This window comes from Acartia tonsa, chromosome 4 (genome assembly GCF_053477335.1).
Source record: "Acartia tonsa isolate MP-2025a chromosome 4, ASM5347733v1, whole genome shotgun sequence".
NCBI lineage: Eukaryota > Metazoa > Arthropoda > Copepoda > Calanoida > Acartiidae > Acartia > Acartia tonsa.
The window spans coordinates 34,219,012-34,239,332 of NC_137263.1; the positions used below are offsets into that span (position 1 = coordinate 34,219,012).

General features: G+C 32.5%; 2 protein-coding genes across 2 annotated transcripts; one reads left to right on the forward strand and one right to left on the reverse strand.

Annotated features, from left to right (window-relative positions):
- Positions 1 to 108: 108 nt before the first annotated feature.
- LOC145316911 (uncharacterized) lies at positions 109 to 11,133 on the forward strand. The gene is made up of 19 exons (XM_080157728.1): positions 109 to 310; positions 1,371 to 1,450; positions 2,258 to 2,343; positions 2,557 to 2,686; positions 3,292 to 3,347; positions 3,893 to 3,992; positions 4,420 to 4,526; positions 4,801 to 4,887; positions 5,244 to 5,433; positions 5,834 to 5,945; positions 7,064 to 7,175; positions 7,769 to 7,805; positions 8,058 to 8,246; positions 8,465 to 8,910; positions 8,984 to 9,305; positions 9,506 to 9,764; positions 10,087 to 10,272; positions 10,366 to 10,419; positions 10,668 to 11,133. Exons 1-19 carry the CDS (start codon positions 144 to 146, stop codon positions 10,834 to 10,836), a joined length of 2,889 nt encoding a protein of 962 aa, XP_080013854.1. The 5' UTR covers positions 109 to 143; the 3' UTR covers positions 10,837 to 11,133.
- On the reverse strand, positions 11,132 to 19,567 carry LOC145316912 (tektin-3-like). The gene is made up of 12 exons (XM_080157729.1): positions 19,432 to 19,567; positions 18,240 to 18,434; positions 17,805 to 17,948; positions 17,602 to 17,673; positions 17,027 to 17,107; positions 16,417 to 16,559; positions 15,669 to 15,786; positions 14,366 to 14,440; positions 13,789 to 13,851; positions 12,725 to 12,897; positions 11,938 to 12,012; positions 11,132 to 11,569 (listed from the first exon to the last, which is right to left on the reverse strand). Exons 1-12 carry the CDS (start codon positions 19,489 to 19,491, stop codon positions 11,482 to 11,484), a joined length of 1,287 nt encoding a protein of 428 aa, XP_080013855.1. The 5' UTR covers positions 19,492 to 19,567; the 3' UTR covers positions 11,132 to 11,481.
- Between the last annotated feature and the right edge of the window lie 754 nt (positions 19,568 to 20,321).

Genomic DNA, 20,321 nt, shown 5'->3' on the forward strand with positions numbered 1-20,321 from the left:
AAACAAAGTATCCAGAACTTTTAAAGGTAATTTAATCTTTTAATTTATACTAAAAGATTTTCAAATAGACTTCTTATTAAAATATCAAAGATTTATGCTTCTAAGAATCTGACTCCATTGAAGTCCTGCCACCACCCATCAAAATGTTCGGACCAGAGGGTAAAGAGGTTGAATCCTTGCCTTCCCCTCTGGCATTTGTTGGATACAATCCTGGTGACGATAATGTTATAGACGCTCTCATAGCTGAGTCTATTGCTGATGATTTCAATTTTTCTGCTCAGGGAAATCCAATGGAACTCTTTGGACAAAAGTAATATTTTTAATTCCAGTATGATCAATTTAAATATTTTTAAAAATTGTAGTCATAGTTGCAAATAATATCATTTACTAAGTATATTTGCGATAACTTTTATTTAATAGATTCTTCCAAGTTTTAACATTTACAAAACGGTTTGCTTTATTGCTTCAAGATCCATGTCAGATCTATATAGGAAATAAATGTCTATATATGAGCTCAAGTTTTCCAAGGAATAAATGGTTAATACTCATAGTGCTCCAATAATCCATAATAAACTCTCATTGACCAGAACGATAAGATGCATTATTTTACTTTATTAAAAATAAATTTATTTTTTTCATTTCATGTTGCTATTTAAAATATATTGAAGTATTTAATTTCTAATCATAAAAAAGAAAATTTAATTTTATAATATTGTAAATTTAAGAAAACTCTGTTTTAAAAGAATTCGATTGTGGCGACACCCTTTGTGTGTTCAAATATTAAAACTAAAGTTTTCATCATATTAACCCTTCAGTGATGGTAATGTAAAAAAAAGTATAATTGAAAAAATCTTTTTAAAATTTTTAAATATTTACTTCTTTCTTTTGGATAGTAATGGCGGGGGATGAAAATTGATTTATTGAGAAATAGATAAATAGATATGTACTTATAGAAAACTAGCCAATAGCAAGATAGTTATATCGAGCCAACTCTAGTATATTCATAGATGTGACTCTATCAATTATCAATTTATTTTGAATTTGTAAGTCTACTCTATAGTTTCTTTTGTCTGTCCGTCAACCCATCCATATCGCTAGGTGGGAAATGCAGTATTCTCAACTGCTATTTAAGATAGAATGCTAATTTTTTTTGCAGATAATCCTAACCAAAGAGCATCCAATATACAACTTACTTGGTCTGTCAGTTATGCTACAAAAACATAAATATTTATTTAGGTTTCGTGATTTTTATTATCATCATATTATTCTTATTTTTATGACCTCTTTGCATCTATAATCCAATTTGTCTGTTTGTCCATCCATAATTTATTTTTGCTACGTAACTCATGAATGTTGTTATCCTTGTTTAGCCAAGATTTGGAGAATCTTCCTGACCCTGTGGGACTATTTTCACATCTTCCTGTTGATTATGATCTAGCTGAGGATACAGGTTACAGTCTATATCCTATTATATAAAGTAGTAGTAAGGTGTTTTTGTCTGTTGCTTAAGATTTCGATAACGGCTGAACAGATTGAGTTCTCCATTTTAGGGAAGATTCATTTAGGTACAGGGATAGTTTTGGGCTGTTTTATTTTTAGATTATGTTATAGGGTGGCTACAGGCTATTTTGCTGTCATTCTCTTCCCCTTCAAATATAGAGTCCCTAGAAGCTAGGGGCACAATCGCTAGTAATACATTAAAGTAGCAAGGTATTTTACTGATACATTAAAAATGATACTCGTATTTTTTGTTCTGCTATTCTATAGATTAGTGACAAGGATTCTATATAATTCACTATGTCTGTACTTCCGTCAAGCTGTCAGCAATTAAAGATTAATTTCGAACACAGTAAAAGTGTCTGACTGATTATGACGTAACAAAAAAAATTAGCCAATGAGAGGCCACTATAAATTTTACCATTGGTCAATAATAGCCTCTCATTGGCTAATTTGTTTTTGTTACGTCATGATTAGTCAGACACTTTTACGGTGTTCTTAATTTCTGTCAAGGGAAGGTTAGTAAATATAAGCAATACTTTTAATTTGATAAAAACAAGACGCTATATATTTTAGAAATTCTAGGAAGCTTTTTATAGTCCCTATAAAAAATTACGTCATATTGGACTACTCTTGGTCAATTAAAATGTATACGGGACTGGTAATTTAGTCTGTGTAGTGACCTATCATTTGTATTGTATGACGACGTCATTTTTTATAGGTTCTCTAAAAAGCTTCAATGAAATAATACAATGTTTAGATAAAAGTTTGAAGCCCCGAGAGCTGCCACAAAAGGATGAATTTAACCTGGCGGAAGCTGCCAGCAGAGCACAGGCTGCTGAAAAGGTAATAAAACATCATTTTGTTAATATTACCATATCTGACAGCCCAAGGGGTGTAGATCAAATGGGCGATCAAATTAGATTATGAATCTGCAGTGATAAAGCTTCTTGGCTCGACAAACGCAAAGCAGTATTTAGATTTAGCAAGCTTATATCCGTCGCAGCTTACCCAGTTTTTTTAGAAATCCGCAGTGACAGCAAGCTTTACTTTTTTTAGGCCCAGCATGTATTGGCAGCAAGGGCAGCTTTAAAAGCAGCCATGAAGATGGCTCATGAAGCACAGAATGCTGCCAAGGAGGCCGAAGTTTTAGCAGCTGCCAGACAATATCATGCCGCTCATGTTTCAAGTAAATATTGGCAGCCTTGCTGTCTTACTAAATTATTAGACAAACCACAACGCTGTTATACTTTATATCTAAATATTACTCTTAGTTGACCTTGATAAAGAGTAACAATAGCCATTAAATTAATCTACATTCAAATCTTCCCCTAAACTCAAACTGTAAAAAATACACAAGGCAAAATTACACACTCCTGGTTATTTGGAAGGTTTGTTCTCTCGTCTATTGTTCTTTCCCTGAATCCCTCCTAAAAAATAAATGAATTTCAGTGAGAATAAAACATTGAATTATTTGATTGAAAATCAAGTCTCACCTCCACCGAAATGTATTAGCTAAATCATCGATGTATTATTACTTGGATGTTGGACCAGATTTTCATATATAAATTGATGCTCGCACATGGCTATTATAGCCATACCCCTAATCCACCCTCTGATGAACGAACTGACCAATAGTATAGGTTCATATTAGCAAGCTATTTTAAAGACAAATTTTCTCCTGTCAATATGTCCACACATATCCTATATTCATCATTGGCTATAAAAGGATGAAAAAACACATAAGAAATCATAAAGAATTGTAATAATAATCTGAAGAAAAAAATATTTTAGATGCAGCACAAAATGCACAGGGAAGAGCATTTAAAGAAGCAACTTTTCTGTCTGAGGTAAAATATTAATTTTGTTTAATATATGTCAGGTGTATGTATCACTTTGGCTGCTAGTACAGTATAAACTTATTTCAATATGTATACTAGCAGTTACGCCCCTAGAGGCCTCTTCAGGGAATGAGGGACTGTAAAAAGTTGACCAAATCATTCACTTTTAATTTAGTTTAAAAAAGGAAAAGAAAATGTTGCATTTTTTTTTTTGGGGGGGGGGTATAATTTTTTCTTAGGATGATTGGGAGGTTGGATATACCATGTCCCAAAATAGGTATAAACCTTCCCTGGAACTATAAGAATCTTCTGTGTAAAGAAAAGAGAAAAAAAAGCTTGCAACTTTATATAATAGGCTAATAATATAATTAAATTTTTTTTTTTTCTAAGCTGCTAAGGTCAAATTCTAAATTTGGACCGTCATAAAGCTGGGCAACTTTAAAAAAAAAAAATTTTAAATTAGGAAGAAATATATACAATAATAGTTATTTAAGTAAACAAACAAATATTTAGCTTTGCTATTATTTGACATAATCATTCTTGCTGAATTGTAGATATCTAAAGTGATGCATGCTGTGGAAGGTCAAGAACTGCAGGCTAGGGAACAGGCAGAAAACCTGAAAAAGGCTGCATATGCTGCCAAAGTGTTTTCAGGTAAACTACTTTTAATTACAAGGTATAAAAGCAAAAAGTTTGAAAATTGATCAAAGTCAACTACTTTAGCAAGGGGGGAAAAGAGGTAAAATCAAAGCTGTTCACTACACTAGTCCCCAAAGTTTTAGAATAACGCTTTCTAAATCTTTGCCTTAACAACTTTGGGGACTTTTATTGAATTTTGAATTGTATGTTCATTAAGTTGAATGTCCAAACGTTTCAACCCATAATTGTGATTGTATTTATCTTTGGGAATATACATCAATTTATCGACTATTGTCTTATCACTTCGGATTCTTGTTTAAAAAAACGTTATGTTAAAAGAAGGAGGGAGAATAAAGAAAAGAAAGAAATTTTAAAGTCAAAGGTTAAGCCCAATAAGTATAAAAAGATTTATTTGTGTCATTTATTTGATATCTCATTACAGATCAAGCAGCTTATGTTACGAAGTTATTGAGACAGTTACAATCAGCACAAGAAAAATCAGCAGAAGAAGCTCAAATATCAGCTAAAAAGCTTTCTCAAAAACAACAGGTATAATAAAATCTCAAATCCAATTATCACAGACATAATCATATCAAAAATCTGTCATCATATTTTAGATTTTTTCTTTCAAATATAAAAGATTGTATATCCTTTATGATTTTTTATATAATTAAACTAAATTAGAAACTATTATTATTGATCTGTGTTAAGTTTTGGGCTATATGGCTTTTTATGATAATTACCCACTAAAGAACATAGAGATATGTGATATTATGATTGATTGATCTGAAAATGCTACTATTTCATACTTCATCTTTTGCAGGAGTCCTTGAGAGAGCTGGATAATGCACAATCATCTGCTTCAATGGCTCAGGCTGCTGCCTCTGCTGCTCTGGCTAATGTTCATAAGGTACCCAATCCCCTCTCTTTGTTGAATAGGCGACGACGAGTTTGAGTCACACAGTATAACAACTTAAGACCCACATTTGCTTTTTCAAATGCATGACAGCTATAATAAGATTAACATGGAAGCTTTATAAAAAAAACCAACTACAATCTTGTTCCATTCTAACAAAAGTCGTGCAATCAAGGGCTAGGTTGTCCAAAGAACTCATCAGATGCATAAGTAGTAGAGAAGGGCAAATAGGAAATACTTAGAAAATCGTTTTCGAAATAAATTTTTTCTTGGGGGGGGGGTGTTGAATTGTTTATAGCAATGAAAGGTTTTGACAATTAGTTTATTTTAATCATTAATATAATTGCCAGGATGGTATTTATGGTAGTGCCGACTCTAGTCATTTCCACTCAGCTTCCATTCCAACCAATCACAAACCAGTTTCATCCATCAACAGAGTTGAGAAATCAGCTGATTTTCAGAAGCTCAACTTTCAAAAGGAAATGGCGGGAATGCAGGAAATGTTCACCAAGAATAATCATGGTATTGGCCATACATCAGGTATTGGGTCTTTTCCCTTAAATGGACAACAAACATCATTGTGAAAGACAACATATTTTTCATGCTTTCTTTAGGTTAGGTTTTAAGTTAAGTAACCGTTACAAGGGCCCTGCAGGGATAGGGAGCCAGAAACATTTTTGATTTTTAATTTTAAATGACATAAATGTCAAAAAAAAGCCTTGTTAGGAAATATCAATATTACACCAAATTATTGAAAACATGACCTTTGCTAGAGGTCCTAATTGAATATGTAATGAGTTATTACTACCAATTATTATTTGATAGGGCTTCTCTCTACATATACTACTTATGCCATGTGTCTTCAATAGCATAAGTATGATTTTACCCTGTATATTTAAATTTGTATTATCCTGAGTTGATGATTTAATGCTGTATCTAGATTCTGTAAGCTCCTGGTCCAAGGATCCTGGGTTGGCCTATCACAATTCTTTGGGAAATATGAAAAATTTTCATAACTTTCAGCAGCAGCAAAGCATAGAGGATAGTTTCAGGTATTTTCACAACTGTATATACAATAAGATATATAAGTTGGAAAGAATTTTAATGTTAGATGGAGATTTGAAATCTGCATCAAATTTTAAGAATTTTTTTATAAAATTCGTTTTTTGTATAATTCTTTATCTAAAAGCGGAAATACAATTTAAGTTAACTAATTTTGACATGTGTGATTGGTGGATTGAAAACTATCTGCGCTCTGATTGGAGAAGCTTAAGTGTCGTACACCATTCAACCAATTAGAGTGCAGGTAGTTTAAAATCCACCTATCCTATTAGTCAAAATTAGTTAACTTAGTTAATTGTATTTCCGCTTTTAGATAAAGAATTATACAAAAAAACGAATTTTATAAAAAATCCTTAAAATTTGATGCAGATTTCAAATTTCCCTCTAACATTAAAATTCATTCCAACTTATATATCTTAATATACAATGCTATATTACATGTAGTCTTATCAAATGAAAAACAATACTGTCCAAAAGCATATAATAATAAAAGATAATAATCATACATAGATTTTTCCAATATGGCTTCGAATCCTATTAATATCCACCGGTTTAGAGCCAGTTCTCAGCCATACTAAAAAATCATGTATAGCATCGTATTACAGAAAATTTTCCTCAAATATCTAAATACAAATCATTAAATTAATACCTGTTTTGTAAGACCGGGCTTTCGGCACCTCTTTGCTAACAAAACTGGTTTCAATATCAAAATTTTTAATCTTATAATGCGCGGAACGCTGTCTATAATACAATGTGATTAATAACTAATCTTGTAAAAATATGTAGAGTTCCCATATTGTCATACAGCCCTTGTTAAACCTGGCCGAATTTGTTAACATTCATCTACAGTGGGAACTCCTTCAAAATTTTATCAAGAAAATGTCTCTTTTGCTATTTTTTTTCTCAAGAATTTTTGACTTTACCCCCAACAAAACAGCCTAAATCCTGCACTGGAAATAATACTAAACTTTTTTAAAAAATACTTGAGTATACTGTGGTTTCTGAGATTATATTGGTAACACTACTTAGTCATCCAGCATTTATTTAAAGTATTTAATTTAAATATATAGTTATGCTTATGTATGTTTTCATAATTATTCATTTATAGTTATCAGTCCAACTCTAAAGATGAAGAATATTTTCCAAATAAGAATAATATTCCCCATCAAGAACATTCAGGACCACTCAACATTCACTCACAATATCCTAATTTATCACAGGTAAAATGTTATCATTACCACTTAGTTTTTTTAAAGAATACAGGAATAGTACAATATATGGTATATTTTTCATCATTTCCTAATACTCGGGGATAAATAATGCCTTTTGTAGCATGTAAATATTATAGTAAAATGAAGTATTTAGATTACTTTACTATTTTTTATTATCATTCTTTGTTAAAGCTTCCTTATAATGTATTAAATCATTGTAAATACACATACAGATTCAATCATGATGACCAAAATATTTCCAAAGGTGTATAAAATTCGGGTATAGTCCCTTTCATGGCAACGCACCTTAAGGGGCGATTCTTCGTATTTTTCACAGTAGCTTTTCTCCTATTTCTAGTCCAAGCGGGGGGCTCTAACCCTGCGGGGCCAATTGCCTAACCCTGTGGGGCAATCACCTAACCCAATATAACCTAACCTAACCTAAAATAACTTTTAGAATTACGACGAATCGCCACTTAAGTCGCGTTGCCCAAGAATTATGTTAAAGTAATCGAAATTTGATAGGTTGTTGGAACCAAATCTTTTAGTTAAATCTTTACATTGATCTATTCAGTTTCATTTATGCATGATTATATTTCTAGGCATCATTAAATCAACAAGCCTTCTCAAACAATATAGGTAAACCATTATTATAATATCTCTTACAAAAAAATTTAGAACACGATCCAGGTGGATTGTTTGTGTGTCTTTTTAACAAATAGATCTTTAAAAAAATTTCAATCTTTTCTTAGGAAGGTAGTAGATAAAAAAAAGGAGAGAAAAACCCTTTCCCCCACTTCTTTATTCTGAAAGAAATGATTACACCTTTTGTGTTGCTATCATAATTGCTCCTTAGTGTACGTAGGATAGATTAATATTGATAACCTTTAGGCAGTAACATGGTTCATGACTTCCAAAGTAAAGATCAAGTGCCATCTTTTCCCTCAACTTCATACATGCCCACAAGCTTCCATCCTGCTAACAACATGCAAAATGGAGGTGTCATCAACGCTAACTCTGGTCAATACCTGGAAGAGAAACCTGATATTTATTCTAATGGGTATTTTGGAGAAGGACATGGTATTATTTTCAGAAAATTGATTATTTACTTCAAGAAATTTTTTCCTCCACAATAGAAAGGATCTTGTTTAAGACAAAATTAAATCCTAAAATTAGATGCTTTAAACATTATCAATAAGAAAACTTAAGGATCAAGGTCTTTTACTCACAGCTATAAAGCCTTTTTTTCTATATTTACTTGTTTTAAAAATTCAATACTAATAACATTATATACTTAGGTGGTGAAAATAACAAGCAACAAAACTACCAGTCAGAAATCAATGGAGAAAATATTGAGGGATATTATGAGAATGAGAATTTATCTACCCAAGACCAATATTTTACAGGAGGCCTCAATAAACCTGGATCTCAAGGATCAATTGGAAACTTTCTAACTAATGATCCAGGTAGTCCTGGAACCTATGAGTCTGGTGGCCAGTTTAATTCTGGAGGTCCAGAAAATGGTGGGTCTTATGGAGCTGGTGGTAAATACCCTAGCTCAGCTGGATCACCTGGCGCTGGACAATACCTGTCTGGGATTCCTGGATCTGGTGATTCTCCTGTTGGTGCTGGATATATGACAGGATCTCCAGGGTCTGCAGGACGATTCCCAATGGGAAGTAAGGATGGAAATGGATTGCCTCAACATAGTTATCAGAGTATTAACAGCTTTGGTCATTCACAGGTAATTGTTTTTCCTTACAGCAAAGCTAATCTACAATTTTAAATTATATAATAATTTTTTTTTTAACTTTTAGAACTTCATGTTGGAAGGAGATGGGCAACATTCTCCAGGAAATTACCAACACAATGTCAAAAGATCTCAAACTTCTGGCGCAGGTTTTATGGGTGATGAGACAAGTAATACAGGTCCATCTGGACCTTCTGGTCCCTCCAACTTTCCTGGCAGCTTTACTGGTCCTGGCTTTTCAGAATCACAACAGACAAGGTTGAATTCTGGATCACCTGGTGGACAAACTAATCTTGATAGCTTTACAGGACCTGGATTCTCTGAAAGTTTGGCATCTGGACAAATTGGACCAGGTTTTCATGGACCCCGACCTTTTGGAGGACCAAAAGGTATGTAAAAAGTTTGTCCCCTTAAAATCTCTTAACTTTTTATGCTGTGAAAATTCATTCCAAGATTTAAAATATTTATAAGGATTCATCTGAACCACATTTGATTAAACAATTCAATGAATTGCGAAAAGAATTAAAAGTAAAGTTTAATGACTGTTTAATCTATTAAAATAAAACACCCACTGAAATATTTTTTGTAGGTCAAATGAATGGCATTTCTATAAATGTCGACGGCAATGATAAGTTTGAGGAGATGATGGCTGAATCTGATGAAATAGCAGAAACATTTGGCAGCAGAGAAAATATTAAGAATTTCCCAAGTGGCATGGGAAAGGCTGGGGGACAAATGAGGGGAAGTAGTAGTAATCAGCAGAACAACATGGTCAATTCTGAATCAGAAAATAAGCTGTCACTAAATCTCCCAACTAATTTCTATTCAAATTTAAGAAGAGATTACAGGTTTACATTTTTTCTTTTAACAGAAATTAGATTTAATTTTACACAAAAGATTATTTTAAGAATTGCCTTCCAATTAGAGATTTACATCAGTTAAAATAAAGAGTTGAACTAAACAATAAAAAAACAATTTTTCATAAATTCTTGTTCTAGGTTCTTAATGCCCCTCTCTCATTAACTTTTATATGATCACAAGACCTTAAAGTCCTACTGAAAGCTCTCAATCTTCTAAATCTATCTTCATCTTACCTGAGAAATTTAAGTGAGTTGAAGGGATTATATGGTTGATTTTCAAAATATGTTATAAAAGTATTTTAAATTGCAGGTACAGTCTTGTACCAGAGCCAGCAGTGGTAAACATAGCAGAAGGAAACTTCCTGCAAACCGGCAAAGAGATTTCAAGTGACCTAACCTTTACTCCTGGTGAACCAAAACAGGGAGGAAAGGATATTTTAAGTAATGAAATACCTAGCAGGCAATCTGGTCCATCAACTATCATGAAAAACATCAGGTTTTTTAAAATTTAAATTATTTTTAATTTGATTACGTTATTTATTTTTAAGTATTAATAACTAATTTTATTTTTAAAATGAAGTAATTTTAGTGAAAAGATGGGAGAACTAGCTGATTCAGATTTCGAGGATTTTCCATTTCAAAGGTTTGAAACAATATTTAAATTTAATTTTTTTACATAGTAATGTAATGTTCTGTCTCCAAGGGGCTGAGCATTTCAAAAGTAATTTCAGAAAAGTAGCTTTAAATCATATCACCTGAATAGCCATTACAGAAATATTTTTCTTCAGACAAAATTCGTTGCTACTTTTAACTATAGTACAATGCTATCTTATATTTTGTTGGTACGTATGTTAAATGTTTAGTTTGGAGTTTTAATTTATAAAAATTAAGGGAGAAGAGTGTTCAGAAAAGGAATCCCTCGAGCTCTGAAGAGTTATCTGACCATCATATTATTGAAGAATTTACAGAACATGAGTTGAATGATGGAGAGACAGTTACAGTTGAAAGCGAAGACAACATTGATGAAATAGAAGTTCTTGACCCTCCAATCAAACTATGAAGTTTTTATTTTTAGATCAATGCATTAAATTAACTTTAAACTTGTTATGAAAGACAGTGAAACTTAAAAGATAATCTATGTTTAAAAAATCGCTAAACGCAGTTAGTAACCGTTTCTTTAGGATCTTATTTATAAACATATCTTAAAGTTTTCAGACGAAAAAAAGAATATTGATGAAAAGTCTAATCTATAAATAACCAAATATAACGTGCAATATCATCTGTAAAAATTGTAAATAGCTATTAATTATATATATTTTATAAATATTTATCTTTTAATAAAAAAAACGAATATGTCCTTAAATCTAAATTTTATTATAATAAATTTTACATTATCCATATGAAACGCAAGTGTTGGGAATTCATAACTTACATACTAATAATTAAAAGTACAGGGTGCCAGAAATCAAACATTTTTGTGGGACCCTGTAATACAAATAATAACAAAGTTCACAAAACAAAGTGATAATAACATGACAAAGTGCTTTGTTAACATTTTTTTTAATGAACAAAGTTTGAATTTTTTTTTCGCTCCAGGTTTTCCAGTAATTTTTATTTTACTTTTTTGTTGAAAACTTAAAATTCATGTAATGCAATTTTTTTGTAAGTTTGTCGGGTAGCGCAGCTACTCTACGACTTGGTGATGTTAATCTTCCGACATGTCGAGTCTAAATCTCCTTCTCTCCACTCTCTTAGAAGTTACACTGCATCGGATGTTGAAGGGAAAAGTCATTCTAAAAATAAAACAGTTTAAGCCATTTTTTTGCTACTGTAAATATTTATCATTAAAACGCTTTTCCGATTATTATACAAATTTTATGCTCCCTTAATACATAATGTCATCAATGTTCGTTTTTGTTCTACTGTTTTTAACCTTCTCATAAACTATCAGAACCTAAGTTTTGCTTCGTAAATTAAATGCTATGTTTAGGTCGAAGTTACAATTTACCAATTTTATTACAAGCAAATGTTGTCACCTTTGGCTGAAATAAATAAAAATGAAAAAAAGTCAAAAATCTGTCTTAATGATAATTGAAAATTTTTTTTCTAATTTTGATCAATGTAATTATTCTAAAGTAGTAAAAGCGCTCTTTAATCTTACCTAAGAGTCAAGCACTTTTCCATATCAATTCTAAGAGAATGTTTTTTAACTCTCATATCCTCTTCGAGTCTTTGCCTGAAAAATATACAAACTTAAATAAATCAAAGATGATAACAAAATTAAGTAGTAGAGCAGAATAATAAAAAAAACAAGTCATATAAAAAGGTTAAAATGATGGTTGGACGAAGTAATTCATACTGCAAGAGATCATCGATCAGGTGAATCAAATTGAGAAATTTTAGAAGCAATTTAATATATGTAGATATTGAAATATTAAAATGCTATTTGGTAATTGGAAGGACAAGTATTTACACAAAATATTCAGCCGTCAATCTTTTAAATATATGTATTTCATTCATTCATTTCTCTGTTTTTATTCATTCATCTGATTTCATTAATTCATCTGATTTTATTATAAATATATGAAATATGGTTAATTTTGTGTAGGTTGACAAGGATTAGATGTGACTAATCGAAATATAGTCCTACTATTTAGCTGTGTGTTTTTCCTTGGATAGTAACTTTTCAATAACGTTGCCGTGTATTATTCCATTTCATTCATTGAAACAAAATGGCAAGAACGGACAAAGTAAGCTATAGAGAAAATGGTCATTAGTTCACAGAAACTTTAAAGCCAATGCTTGCTTACAAATCAACAAATCCCAATACCTGTGTGAGGCTTTTCTAAAATGTAGAACTCAATCGGTTCAGTAGTTATCGAAATCTTATATTACAGACAAAATAAACCTTACTACTAGGGATAGGGATAGGATTGTTCAGCTGTTACCTGTTGGACAGAAGATCAAGCCTGGCGGCCTCAGCCTCGGTGATCTTATGATCCAGAAGGAGAACTGTGTCCCTGAGCTGGTCAACCTCGTCCAGAAGTTTGTTGTGTGGAGGATCATTGCAGGACTCAATGTCTGGACGGTGGGAACGCTGCTTCAACCTGGTCTGCGCTACCTACAAAAATTATAATTGAAATATTTTTTCAGGGATAAGTTAATGGTAAATTAAAACTCTCAAAATATATCTAATCTATATATTTTATTTTCCTTCCCTTTCACCAGACATTCCTGAAATTCCCCTCCATTTCCCTCTTACAACCCCTTTCCTTACTCTTCACATATCCTTCACTTCTCCTTCTCCTTTTGCAACGTATAAATACTTTTTAAAAGCGAAGCTTTTCTATAATTAGGGTCGGTCCGTCCGTCCGTCAGAGAGAGTTAGCTCTTTTCGTTAATTTAAACAGGTTAGAATTGTCCTATCGATTCCAAACTTTGCATGATGATTCCTATAGTAGTTAGGTACAATTAAGAAAGCGTAGCAACTCTATAAAAATACCAGAATGTCCGTACGTCCATTTTAAACATGTCGATTTTTAACTTTTTTGACAACAAATTTTTGTATGTTAAAATTATCCGATTCTTCTGATTTTTTGAAAACTGATTCCTATTACAACAAGGTACAATGTTATAAGCGAAGCATCTCTATAAACAAGTCCCAAAAATGTAAGTATGTCCTGAAACAGTAGCATCTATTTATGCAGTTTTGCAACAAATTTTCTTAAAATATTGTTTGTACTGATGTATTAATATTCTGCTAATTCAGTTCTGACAATCTACAAGTGTTAATGTTCGTTTGTCTTTCCATTTCAGAGCTTCGCTTTTATGTATGTTGTCATCCTTGTTTTACAAGGAGAAAACTCTAAAACCTAGTGTAGAATACACTATGACTCTTACTAAACATGATACATTCCTATTTTATTGGCCCTAAAGTCTCGGGACTTCATAATGTTTTTTTCTGTCTGCGGACAACTATCTATAATACCATAAGTAGTTAAAAGTATATTACCTTTAAAGGTCCCTGCTTTGCTAATTTTGTATCTCTTAACCGTTGAATCAGGGTGTCCATGTCCTGCAAAAATATATCATTATTTTATTTCAGTGATGTATGTAGGAGTTTTCAAACTTTGGTGCTGTTATCATATACACATAAGACTACAGGATCGAATCATTTCATCTTTAGTCGATTTATGCTCCCATCCGTATATAGTTGAATTAGGCATGTAAGAATCTTCCTTTTATTTCAAACTCGGCATGATTATTCCTGTAACAGATAAGTACAATTTAGAAAGCGTAGCAGCTCTATACGGTTCCAGGACAAACGCAGGAGTCCCAAACATCGGAGTGGACAAACGCAGGAGTGTTAAAATATTAATTTAATAGAGTATTTCTATAAAGATTAGGTTAGGTCTAAAATAGGTTCAGTTAGGTTAAGTGTTCGCTCCTTCGTTTGTCCTAGGGCCCTCTATACTATTTCATTTAAATCTATTTTGAGTATGATTAATTTTTAGCTTTATCATTTTCCCTTCACATTGATTCCTAAAGCAATTGGTCACAATGTTATAAGCAATGGTAAATAGCTGTACCTGTACATCTCTGTCAACAAGGTTTATGTGGGAGAGAATCTTTCCCTTTGTCTCCTGTACCTCAGATATCCTTTCCTAACAATAGAATAGTTATTTAGCGCATCGTATTATAGACAGCTTTCCGTGGAAATTAAAATGATAAATTATAAGATTAAAACCAGTTAGCTCCGAGTGGCCTTAAGAACTGGCTAAAAAAACTAGTATTAATTTTAAGATTTTAATTTTATTATTTGTGAAACATTAACTGAAATTTGATGCCATACATGATTTTTCAGTATGCCTGTGAACCGGTTCTAATCAAGCGGATATTGATCGGTTTCGAATTCATACTGCAAAATAATATTTTCACTGACAGAAATTTGAAATTTTCACATTATTATTTGCTTTGAAATGTTATTACTAAATAAATTTCAAGGTCTGTCTGTCTGTCGGTTACGTATATTATAACTTTCTCTTTTCTAAAATATAAAGCCTTAAACATCTCATAAACATGCCAAACTTTATAAAAAGAAGATACTAAAAGTTGCAAATATAAATAAAAATTGTCAACTATGTAAAGCATTTTAAATTATGTGTGTTTTTTTTACTATTTTCAGAAAAATAAATGTTTCCATGCTTATAAACTTGACCATTCATATTTATTGAAAAGGGGGGGGGGGGGTTAATGCAACCATCTCGTAATCAGTGAGCAAATGGCACTTAGAATTCGAATTTTGATCTGGAATTTTGCATGAGTAATCCTTGGTAGGTCTATTTTCCCTAAATTGAACAAAAAGTTGGAAAAGTAACGGCTAACGGCTGGCCGCTCAGCAGTTTAGCCATTTTTAAAACTATTTTCAAGGGAAATCATCACGAAACCTATCTCCACATAATACTCTATGCTGCTCCAAAACGTTTTCAAACGGTTCAAGCCGCTAGTTGCTGGTACTAGAAATCTAAAAATGTTTTTTTTTTTGTATCATTTCACATGATTTAAACCAAAAATATGTTTCAAAAAGTTGATTCCTACATAATTTATAGCAGATTTGCCCTAAAAATAGCCAAAAAAAACGGCTAAACGGCTGAGCCGTTAGCCGTTACTTTATTCAACTTTTTGTTCGATTTAGGGAAAATAGACCTACCAAGGATTACTCATGCAAAATTTCAGATCTAAATTCGAATTGTAAGTGCCATTTGCTCACTGATTACGAGATGGTTGCATTAACCCCCCCCCCCCCCCCCCCCTTATATAAATATTTGCTAATATGTAATTGTAAGGACATAAAATTATGTTCCATTTATATATCCTTGCAATAATTCTAACCTGTAAAGATCTATTTGTGTTTGTCCAATGATTAAGCATATCTTTAGCTGCCTCGTTTATTAGAGTATCTATCTCATCTCTTATCTCTTGAGAGACTTCTCTAGAGGCAAAACTATTCCTACAAATAAATAAATCTATTGAGATATATTTTTTAAGCCAAACAATTCCTTGGAAAAAATACAACTTTGTTTTAAATGGGTATAGGTATCTAACTTTTAATCTGTCTATGTATGTATCTACATATCAACCTACCTATAGACATCTAATTATCTTGATCGGTATCTATCTTTCCTTTATTTTTAACTAATAGACGCGCCCCTAGCATCTAGCGGCTCTGTAATCGAGAAATGAAAAGACTTAAATCTTTTTTTTTAAGCTAAATTAAAACCATCTTGGGACCTATATGAAGCTTTTCTGAAATGGAGAACACAATTGGTTCAGACAAAAATCCATAGTACTTCAAATAATAAGATGATTACATGATTTTGGCTACGCGCTTAAGGTGGTGGGGGGTTGAAATCGACTCCCCCCCCCCCTCCCTATTTTTTAGTAAAAAAAGGAAAACATAAAATACACATATTTTTTTCTTTCTCATTTTTATGTAAGGGTGATTTTTTCGGGGGGGGGGGGGGGGTGAACCCTCCAAGGGCCTATGGGAGCATCATTTAAAGAAAAACAGCGGTTAGCGAGATTCTTCGGTACAGACAGAGATCCTGTTACTTTTATATCAGGATATCTTTTAACGCACCTGATATTTGTCTGGCTATTTTCCCTCCACGAGGCCGGTACCGAGGCAGCCTGTTCGACTCTCTCAATACCGCTGTGTAAGGCAACATCAGTTGCGTTGTTGTGCAGGGCCTGACACTTGTGGTCGATCAACCTCGCCTCCGCCTAATATAATTTAATTTAACTTTAATCAAAACAACAATTTTTTATATGTATAAATTATGCTTTTAATATTTAAGATGTGTTCATCTTAGGTATAACATTTTAACAATGAAATTTTTTGTACAAAATTAATAGAAGTAGATTTATGTTTTAATTCATTTTACTTCCCCTCCCCTTAACCATCCACTTCGCCTTTCCCTTTTCTTTCCCTAATATTTCCTTTGACTTATCATTAGCAAACATCAGTTATCATTAGCACCACCGACTTTGGACTAAAATTTTTACACTGGTACCCAAATTTTTATAACCACGTTATTTTTTTCGTTGGCTAAAAAGCTTTAGGTACTTTTATTGCATTTTGATTGGTTCGTTTCAAACTAGTAGTGTCCGATTTTTGCATTTTTGTTTATCATCATTGGGCCGTGGCACTTCCATCAGTTCACTCCCAACTGTCTTATCTCGACTCTCACCTTTAATTCGGCATCTGAATCAAGTTTATCTCTCCTCTCCTCTAATTCATTCAGCTGACGATGAACTTTCTCTTGTAAGATCTAAATATTTAGTTTATTTAAGGATACAAGGTTAGATCAATGGAATAAAAAAAAATATCCCCCCAATAGAAAAATAAAAAGTAGCAATAGTTAATTGAGAAGGGTCATAAGTGAGATAATTTTTTTACTGTTAATGTTAATAAGAGAATAGATCTTATTTTATTGTCAATCTCATATTTATTTGGGGTTTTCTTCTTCAAAGTACTTTGTTGGGCACAAACCCCCCACCTCCTTTTTTAACAAATAAATTATAAGGGGTTTGGTATTTTTGTTTGTGTGTTTACTAATTTAGGTTAGGTTAGGTTTGGTTCTATTGGATTCTGGGTAGCCATGCCAGGTTAATGCACCTCGCAAAGTATGTGTCTCGCAGGGTTTTAGTCATTGGAGAAAAAAACACCCCCCCCCCCCCCTCTTATTTGCGATTTTTTAAATTTGTGAGTGGAGATCACTACTCGATAGGCACTTTATGGGAATGCACTAAATTGTGTCATCACCTTAATTTTTTGTTGATATTTTTGAATGTTTGCAACTTCTTTCTTCAGATTTTTCTCTACCAAATCTTTAACCTAAATGTGAACATTTTTGTGATTCATATACTCTCATAATATTAAGGTCTGTAAACGATAATATTTAAGTCTTATATTAACTTTTTTTTAAAATAATTTATATTAAATAAATATTTGTACTTTACTCTAACCTGATCAATGCCGACCCTCTCCTCTCTTGCAGTCAGACAATCCTGGCAGACCTTGAGCGGCCGCTTCGCCTGCTGTCCAGCATAATCCAGGTGACGTCTGGCCTCTGTCAGATGGTCTATCTCCTCGGCTAACTTCTCCCGCTCCTATGTGGTTGAGTATTATTAAAGCAATCTTATGTTTTACTAGGTCCCTTGAAAACTCATCTATACACAAAGATTTTAAGTTTTTGTTGGAGGCTTTCTAATCAGTCCTTTTAGCAATGCTGCTCTAAAAGTAGAGTATCTGTAAACCTACAGGGTTTTTATGTAATATGTTGGTATTATATGTTCAATGGCTTTAATATATGCACATTTACTGAATATATGATATTTTTTTTATCTATTGCACTAGGTTTGAAATTCCTGGGCTACTAGCATTTAAACCATAAACTTTACCTTAGTTAGTTCCTCCCTCCACTCCCTGATGTCGCGCACACGGTCGCTCAGCTTCGCGCTCACATCCAGCTGGGCCAAGGTCGTCTTCGAGTTGCGGTCGGAGATAAGAATCTCCGCCTCCGAGCGGATGCGCTCCGCGACATGTCGCGAGGCCTCCGCATTGTGAAAATGGTCAAGGTTCGAGTTCGTCCACTCCTTAATATCATAAAATTTTAGCGAAAATAATAACAATTTTTGGTAAGTAAATTTTACATTACCCTCTCCCGTTCTATATGAAATTGTTTGATTCTGTAAAATACAGAGATAAAAATTACATTTAATAATAAATTTTAAAATCTTATGAAAAATTTATTTGGTATGATTAATTAAAAATCTTATCTATAGAAAATATGTTTTTATTACTGCATTATATAAACCAAAGTAATGACTTTTACTTTTGGAAGGGAATACTCTCTCCACAGTACACAATTATTTGTCTGTTAATAACCTCAACCAAATATTTTTACTTTATTTTCTAGTTTGTTCTAGAAAATAAAGGGAATATTAAAAGGCAGAAGGAAAAACATTTTGATAAAATTTTTGTTCATTTAAAATATGTAGATTTAAAGCCAATTTTTAACAGATTATGTTAGTTTAACTTTATCAAAACATTTGATATAAATTTGGAGCAATTTTTAATAATCCTTAAAGTTTAAGTAATAACAAATTTCATTAATAAAAAAATTACAATTTTATTTTATATTTCAATAGAACAGAAAATAACTAAAAACTGCTTTTACATTTTTAAGATATATAAAACCAAAATTATCTTGCTGGGCCTAACCTACCAATCTAATACAAATTGCTTTGCTAGTAGATTAATAAATAATTTAGCATATCAATTCCAAGGATGTAGAAGGTGAGAATATTTTAGTTTGAAAAACTTTGACAGGTATATGCCCCGCAAGGTTAGGGCGCTTCGCAGGGGTAAAAACTAATCTACACCCTCAAATTATTTTTATTCATTTTAAAAACTATTCGAAGGATGGATTCAGTGCTCGACATGCACTTTGAGGGAAATCATCAACCAACCAATTTCACGTAGATCTATAGTACTTTAACCAACCAAAACAATTAATGTTTTAGGTTATACCACACCCCTCCCCCACTGGTTCCTAAATTAAATCACTTCATTAAAAATATTTTGTCTGACCTGATGGGTGAACTGAACACCCTCGGAGCATTGTGCTGTATGTGGGATCTTTCCCATCATACTAACTCACAAACTTCAAAGTTATATTTCCCCTCAGCTCCCTCTCTCTCTCTCTCTCTCTATGTCACTGGATACTAGTAGGGAATACAAAACTACATAGAATGGTAATATAACAAGTGCAGGAAAAGAATGTGCAAAAATTTGTAGAACACATCCTCCATCCTTCCTCACATTTTTCAACGTAGCTACAAAAGTACAAACATCATAAAAATTATATTTATATTTCAAAAAACTAGAGCTCAGATTTTTGAGGGAAATATTTTTGAAAGGTAGTGGACAATTTCAGCAAAAGGTTTTTACACTCTTGTGGTGTAACTCTGATTTTTGAGGATACCTACTTTAACAACCTGTATAACACAACAGAGAAATAGGCAGAGGAAAATAGGCAGAGGAAAAGTTGCATCCCATCCCCTTCAGGGGCCTAAGACTCTAAGTCTTGCGGTAGCCTTACAGTCGCGTGGGATAACTTAAATTAATTGTAATAAACACTATCAAACCAAACTTAACCCAACCTATCTAATAACAACTTTTATTTATTCTTGTTCACTTACCCTTTTCCTCTTTCTCAATGGATTTTTGGTGTTACATAAATATTGTTTAAATTTCAGCATTAAAGTAAAATGTAAACAATGTTTCATTCTGAACTAGAGGCCTCGCCAAAGTTTTTAGTAGTTTCGTCTTTAAAAGGGGATGAGTGGTTCTGTATGAAATCACCGCTTCCCAAAATAGCCTTAATGAAAGATATGGACCAAGACTAAACCTTCGTATGAATTAAAAAAACGTTTGGTCCTATCATTTTAGATTATAAAATATCATCCTGTTTATCCTTT